At 46.5% G+C, this 7,892-nt stretch overlaps 1 protein-coding gene across 1 annotated transcript; it reads right to left on the bottom strand.

The window, feature by feature from the left end:
* Positions 1–1,123: 1,123 nt before the first annotated feature.
* Positions 1,124–7,673, bottom strand: FAM228B (family with sequence similarity 228, member B; the record flags this gene model as incomplete). The annotated part of the gene is made up of 6 exons (XM_010019081.1): positions 1,124–1,269; positions 1,373–1,460; positions 2,310–2,387; positions 5,435–5,632; positions 6,318–6,392; positions 7,554–7,673. Coding segments are annotated over 6 exons (705 nt in total), but the record flags the coding sequence as incomplete, so codon positions are not given.
* Between the last annotated feature and the right edge of the window lie 219 nt (positions 7,674–7,892).

Here is a 7,892-nt window from a genome sequence, read left to right as displayed (position 1 = left end):
GAGTACATTATGCTCTTGGTTCATGTTTGCTGTTCTTGTCACTGTGGAGCAGGAGTTCCCTTAAGTGTTGTGTACTGCAATGGCAGAACCAGAGAGCTTTCAAAGGGGTGAATCAGAGCCTGGGACGGTAAAAAAAAAAGCATGATAATTAAAAAATTAAGACCACTCCGATCCCAACTGCTGCTCTCTCAGGGCTGGCTAGCCAGGGCTCTCTAGTGTTCTCAGCCTAGGCAGCTGCATCACTGCTCCAGTTCAGCTCGCCATTAGTTGTCTCTGGTGTAGTTTTGAGTCCAGCCAGCCTGTGTGCCAAAAAGCAACCTCTCAGCTCAGCTGCAGGATGTAACTTTCCGGAGTGGTGTGTAACTCCCTCAGCACAGGCCAGTCCTGTGCAGGACCAGCATCATGGTTTGAGCCATAACGCTCAACGGTCAAAGGACACTGGTTGAGCAAAGAGGAGACAAGGCTGAGAAAGCTGGGACAGCTCAGCCTGGAGAGGAGAAGGCTCAGGGGGAATCTCATCAGTGTGTATGAAAGGGAGGGGTACAAAGAGGACAAAGCCAGGCTCTTTTCAGTGGTGCACAGTGACAGGACCAGAGGCAACGGGCACACACTGAAACACAGGATGTGTGAACATCAAGAAACACTTCCACACTCTGAAGTTGACCAAGCACTGGCACAGGCTGCCCCGGGTGGTTGTGGAGTCCCTATCTTTGGAGATACTCAAAAGCTGCCTAGACATGGTGGCTGGCAACTGGCGCTCTGTGGCCCTGCTTTAGCAGGGGGTTGGACAAGATGACCCCCAGAGATCCCTTCCAACCTCCACCAGTCTGTGATACAAGTATGACCTCCCTCTGCTCCCAAAAATCTAGAAACTAATAGAAAAAAACCAAACTGACTCTAAAACCCAAGGCAAGGATGAACCTTAAATCTTTTCAGATCTTCCAGTAAAGCACCCTGAAGGCTTTTCCCTTCACCAACATTCCTTTCTCAGGAGAAATACACAATAAAGCAGAATTCACTATGAAATTTAAGTTTTATCAAATAGTCTGCTATGCAGCCAAGAAGGAAAGGCCTCATCCACTGTACCTGTTGTGCTGCCTCTCAATAAACACCACATTACCTCTTACCTCTTTCTTTGGTAGACGTCACTAGCAATGTAGGTGTGTGGTATCTTCAGCCATTCAATTGCATCCATATGTTGCCGGCTCAAAGGAAGCAGTGGCAGTTCTCTGCTGAGTTTGTTCAGCTCTCTGGTGGAGCATGGTCTTCCTGGCAGGAAGTAACAAGTGCCTCATGTGAGCACCTACTGTCACAAGCAAGGACATCCCCCCAGTATGAAACACTTCCAAGGGATACCAGTTGTTTAAAATACCTGTCTCGCACTGCTTGATAATGCCTGTCTCAATAAGCTTTCTTTGAATGTCTCTTAACAGAGGATCCTGTAAAGCTGGTGTTGAAACCTGTAACAGAGACAACTATGTCATGTTTACACCACCAACACAAGCACTTTGTCAGTCTCAAAAGACCGGAGTCAGAGGTGGATGTCAGGGTGCCACTGGTTAGCAGGGAAGGAGCATCAACCTCATTTTTTATGGATAAAACCAGGTGGCAGACTTGAGTGGCCTCAGAAATGCTGAGCCTCTCAGCATCTCAGGCAGGCCATATAGTGCATTCAACCACTGTGCTACAGAGTTAGACCACAGACATGAGCTCTGATCTGCTGGAGGCAGCTGACCTTGATGAACCCTGCAAGGGTTCACACATTGCAATGGACTGTCAGCTCCATCCCCACACCTGCTGGGGGCTCACAGCATCCAGAAGGGATTTAGAGAATTGCACTTCATGGATTTGTGTCAAAGCGCTCCATAACTCTTCTGTTAGCCCTTGGTGCATTTGTGTGAGCTTCTGTAAAGATCATCTGAACTGTTAGATTGCCTTCTACAGAGCACACGTCCAGCTTGCCTGGGAACACACCAACTCCTGTTAGACAGGATGCTTCCCATGCTGCCACAATGAATTTGAGATGGGGAAAACAAACCTCCCCCCCTGCCATTGCCTACTGTGCCCCCAAGTCTGGGCTTAGTATGGATCCAAACCATTTCCCAGTGAAAAACATTTTCAAACACACTTGGTCTTAAATGCAGTAGGAGCTGGGACCCACGTTTGCTCAGTTAACAAAACTAGAACATGTTGCTCTATGCCAGCCCCATAGCAGCACATCAGTAACACGCTCTGCCTCCTCTCCAGCTGTTAACTTCCTGCTGGCCAAAGGGTGCCCCTAGACCTGACAGCATAAATAATTATCACACCTTCCACCAGTCTGTAGATGTCCTCAGGAAGAATGGATCATACTCCGATGGGTCATAAGCATCCAAAATCACATAGCCCTGTGGGAGAAGCAGGTACTGGGTCAGGTCTCATAAGCTACTGGTGATAAAACAGTGAGAGCAGCCAGCTCAGGTCCTAAACTCCCAGGTGTGATACGAACACAGCACCAGGGACGGTGGAGAAAAGGACTCCTGAATTCTCACCCACTGCATCTCTGAAAGAAGGTGACTTACATGTTACAGGAAAATTCCTCCATCCATTTTAATTTATCACAGGCATGAGTACATAATAAATGATTTCACAAAGCAACCAGAAATAATTAAAGGCTAAAATGCTAACCACTGCCAGGGCAGTCAAGAAAATGGAAGTTTTGCTCAAGGGAAAATGTTTTGACAGAGAAGGGAACAGATATTAAAAAGAGGCTGAGTTCAGGTTCTCTGTGACCAGAGTTACCTGGGGAACAGCCAGTACCACCACTTGGCATCCACTATTGATGCCAAGACCAAAGAATACCAGGTCAAACAGGCCATCAAGAAGCTGAACAGAGACTGAGGTTGACACACTGATCAAGCCTGATGCTGAGAAAGGTGAATTGCAACTGCTTGTCTCCATATTATAATGCACTGTTTACAGCCAATAAGCCAGGACTTAACTAAATTGCATCAAAGAGCTGTACAGAGGAGAAAACAAAACAGAAGTAAAAAAACCAACAATAATAAAGAACAGCACCCACCACTGACACTCTAATAAACAGTAAGAGCAGGGCAAGCATACATATAAAATACTTCTCCCTAATACTCTTGGCCATTCCTCCAAAACCTTGGAAATGAAGTTTTTCAGCTTTCTTGTGCAGATGGTTCTCCAGGGGTCCCTGGAAGGAAGGGAATGTTCAGCCCATTATCTTCCAGATCTGAGCCCTAAACAGTTCTTTTTGGCAATCTGTGGATGTGATTTCAAGAGCTGGAAAAACCATGCTTTAACCTCAACAGTTCAGGAGCGCTGCAAGATGAGTCCAAATCAAAACATGTGGGATCTGCAGCAGAAGAGGTCACTGTGTTGAAGGTGCTCACAAGGGTGAGCAAGCCAGGCCCCAAGGGCCTGTGCTGTTCCCAGGCACGAAGTGAGCACCTGGGCAGCTCCATGGGGCTTCAGCTACTGCTGAGTAGGAATGCTGCCGCCTCTGCAGAGGCCTCTGCTCCCCAGGATCTGGCAGTTCCTCAAAGTGAAAGCAGCAGCCACACTCACCGTCTCCCATTTAAGTACTAACACGCCTCGATTTGCAGGGTTTTAGTGCCACCCCTTGGTTTATTATTGCACATCACCTCATTACAGTATGTGCTGAGATCTGTCACTTGTGCTTAGTGCTGTGCAGCACACCCACGTTTGATCCCTTCCTTCCCCTGATGTCTGGTCACTCGCACACCCCTTGGCAGAAAGCAGTAACAGCCTGCTCTTAAAACATGAGTCACAAAGGTCTCTTCCTTTGCAGCATTTCAGCACACACCACCTACAATACCCTGGGCTTCCAAAAGATGAGCTGTGGCTAACACAGCAGCAACCCAGGCCAGGGAACCTTCCCTGTCCTTGCAGGCTGCAGCGTGGCACTTCCCTGCCAGTGCTAGAAAGAAAATAAATCTACCGCCATCTTCACACTGTGACCAACCACCTCATCATGCATCTGCAGTCTGTGTCCCTGGGACTGGAGGTAAGGAGGAGGTGAGAATGGGGGTGAAAAGAAGGCAGATTTAAGGAACAATATATATACGAGCAGGTCACTGGAACAATGGGAAGTCAAGGAAGGGAGGTAAAGGAGGAAGGCTGCTATGGCATGATAAATGAGGAAGGCTGCTATGGCATGATAAAGGAGGCAGAAACGCAAGCTGACAGAAAAACTGAGATGGAAGAACCTGGAAGGACAGTAAGGAGAGTGTTACTAGGGAGGAGGAGTATGGAGGAAAGGGGGGGAAGACAGCTTTGGAAAGCAAAGGAGAGTGGAGAACTTGGAGGAATCATCAGAAGCAACAAGGAGAGGGAGACACAGCACTGGGGAGTCTGGCAGAAGAAGGGACAAAACACTGGCAGACTTGGGGATGGAGTATAAGTGTTGCCTGAAGACAGGAGAGTGCAAGAAGCAAAACTGGAGGAAGAAGAATAGGTATGGAAAGAGGGTACAGGCTGGTGACAGCGACACAGGAAGGTGAGAAGATCTGAGGAACAGGACAAGGAGAAGCCTAATAGCAGTGAAGAGAGCAAGAGAAAATGGACAAAACAGAGGAGGAGGGAAATGCAGAGCCAGAAATCACTATATTAACAAAACCACAGAAGTGTCTTAAGTTTTGCACAATCTATCATATGCTGCCACAATTAATGCAAACTTATGCAAATCAATTGTCCTGTTTCTCTGACAGGCTTTAGTCTGCTATATAGACATGCTGATGAGAGAACAGGCACCACTGAGCAAGGAGAAAAGGAGGAAGCTGATCACCAGAGCTGTGCTTGTTCAGGGAGAAGGACACATCCCACTACAGCATCCATTGCTTTTGGTGGACACCCAGCAAAGTCCTGACCTGCCACCCAAGCTTGTGAGATGGGCTGATGCAGACCCAGATAGGTACAGGACACCCAACATAATTCCCTAAATCCCAGAACTTCAGCAGTAAGACTGATGCAGCTCTTTTCATCACATGCAGTGTGGGTCTTTCACATCAGACCTTTGAAGAAGTGATCACTTGCTTTCATTAAAACGACACAATTCCCATGACATTTTCGTTTCTGGATGGGAAGCCTGTTTGCAGTCTTATAACTCCTCTGTGCAGTGGTTTCCACTGACAGCAAAAGCCTGTTCTTATTCTATTTGTGGCCAATTATGTAACTGCTTCTATTGCTCTATATCCATTCCTGAGATGTAGAAAGTCAAATCATGGGATCTGATACTCGACAGTGGAGTGAAATTCAGAGCAAAATCAAGAAAACCAACAAGTATTTCCTGCAGTGACTCCAAGGTTTATGAGTACTGAAACACACAGAACTACAGAATCCATGTGTCTTGCCCACAACCCTCTGTATGCAACCCTCTCCATGACAGGAATTTACTTCTCATCGATACCTTCTTTTTACAGTAGTCTAAGTAGAGAGAGAGTTGTTCTTCTTTCCTTTTCTGTATTTCTGCACTTGACTTGCTGTCCATCTTGTCCTCAATTTTCTGCAGCAGTGGCTCTGAAACATCCTCAAGCCATTTCTTGTAGAGCATCTCCTTCTTTCTCAGATCTAAGAATTCATTGTGCCTCAAGTATCTGTCCACCTCCTAAGCAAGAAATGGAAAATAGACCCCATACAACCCATTGGCCAACCACACTGAAGATTCCACAGGTGAAGCCAGGCAGCGTGGCTGACCTGATCTGACTGGTCACTGCTGCAATAGCCCTGTTTGCCAGCCCTTCTTTCTGCTCCTCCCTCTCTCCACCTCCCACCACTTGTTTCCAGGCTCTCCCTGGAACAAGCTCTGGCATTCAGACTCTCATTCTTTAAGCTACAGTGCAAGACTAGCAGAAAACCATTCACTTTCTCTCACCAGGTTAGTGAGCTGAAATCACTTCAGAGTGGGGGTCTATTAAGCCCAAGACTGTGCAAAATAAGTAGCAGGGGAAGGACCTTCTCCCTGTAGCACTGACAATGTGCTAGATCAGATCAGCCCTCCTGCCCTTTATTCCCAGGCCCGCTGTCACCATCTAATCACACCCACAGAACACAAGTTAGGTGCAAACAAGCAAGTAAATCACCAAAGACAGATGATTCCTAAGCTCATATTTAGGGTTACCACTTCAGTCCTATCCCAAGGAGACTGAAGAGGCCAGAAATCTGCACTTCTAAATTTAGTTTTTCAAGAATACAGACAACTGACATTTTTGTCATGAATCACCGATGGAGAGAAAAAACACTGACATACAGGAAAGCACGCAGCAAATGAGGAAAGAGATACCACTTCTTACCCTCACAAAATAATTTTCTCTGTCCAAGATGCAGTGAGCAGAAACAAGGATGTCTCGACTTTGATCAGCTGCTGCCTAACAAAACATCAAAAAAAACCCCCACATGAAGTAAAAGCAGGAGTAGGAGTTACAATTACTTTTGAATTCAAGATAATTACTTGTGTTGTAGTTAAAGGCACACTACACCATAACCCAGCTGGCAGAACAGCACAAGCAGGCAAATCACAGAAGCATAGAGTGGCAGAAGGGTTTTGACTGGAAGGGACCTTAAAGCTCATCTAGTTCCAACCCCCTGCCAGAGGCAGGGACACCTTCAACTACAGCAGGCAGCCGAAAGCCCCGTCCAACCTGGCCTGGCAAGACTTGCTCTGAACAGTTAGGTTAAATGTAACAACAGAAGAGTTTTGGAAGAACTGTAATGTACATGTTCAGCGGCACCAGACCATTCACCTCTTTGGCCACAGCACCAGGAAGACACGGACATCTCTCCAGCTGAGAAGAACCATGAACAGAGTGTACTCAGAACACACATCAGTGAACAGGTGAAAAGTTTTCCTTCAGTATGATACACATCTGAAGAACATTTATAGAACCAAAGGAGTCTTCTTTGACTGAAGGAGTCAGGTCTCTTCTTCCTGGAGAACAGAAGGCCTGGGGGAACCGCACGGCAGACTGCCAGTCCTAAAAGGATGGCTACAGAGAGGATGGAGGCTCTCTCTTCACAAGGAGTCACATGGAGAAGGCAAGGGGCAATAGGTACAAGTTGCATTGGGAGAGGTTTCATCTCGATAGGAGAAAGAAATTTTTTACAGTGAGATCAATCATTCACTGGAACAAGCTTCTCAGGGATGGGGTGGCGTTCCCATGTCTGGCGGGGTTCAAGATGCAGTTGGACAGGGTGCTAGGTAATCTCCTCCAGTGTCCCTTTCCCGTTGGACCAGACGATCTTTCGAGGTCCCTTCCAACCTGGGCTGTTCTTCGAGTCCATGATTCTAACAAGTCACAAGCTTGTTTAAGGTGTTATGGGAAACTTTCACATGTCAAATTGCATGGCACTCAATAAACCTGCTTTAAAAGATGCAAGGGCTTGATAAAACCCATCAAATTGCTATTTCTAGGGTTCTTTGTTCCCCTTCCCAACAACAAACATTTCTCAGCTTTTATAGGATTTTGCAGATCACCATTTTTCATTCCTCCCTCCACACCTTCCATTGCATTTCATTCCTCTACTCATACCTTTGCACAGCTGAAGTGTTTCTCTGCTAGCCAATCTTCAACATTATTTTTCTCCCCAAAATCTCTACTGCACTCAAAAGTATTTGGTGTGCCACTCTTCGCTGATGCTGAGGAGAACCTCTGGATAAACGTAAAAAAAAGAAAAAGGTCTGCAAAGAAAGTCAACCTGCTCAAAGATCAGGTTCTCATCTAGGTTCCACAATCAAGCTACAAACTGGGATAGAAAAGTGGGAAGTTCACCTAACATCTTCACCCCCCACTGCCTAGCAAACCTCCTTATTTCTGTGCAGGAAATACAACAAAGCATCCTTGTAGCAGTTGTCAGGAATACTTCAGCAT

This window comes from Nestor notabilis, unplaced genomic scaffold, assembly GCF_000696875.1.
Source record: "Nestor notabilis isolate BGI_N333 unplaced genomic scaffold, ASM69687v1 scaffold16017, whole genome shotgun sequence".
In the NCBI taxonomy this organism is placed as follows: domain Eukaryota; kingdom Metazoa; phylum Chordata; class Aves; order Psittaciformes; family Psittacidae; genus Nestor; species Nestor notabilis.
The sequence above is the reverse complement of the archived record's forward strand: the minus strand, read 5'-3'. Positions and strand labels throughout refer to the sequence as shown.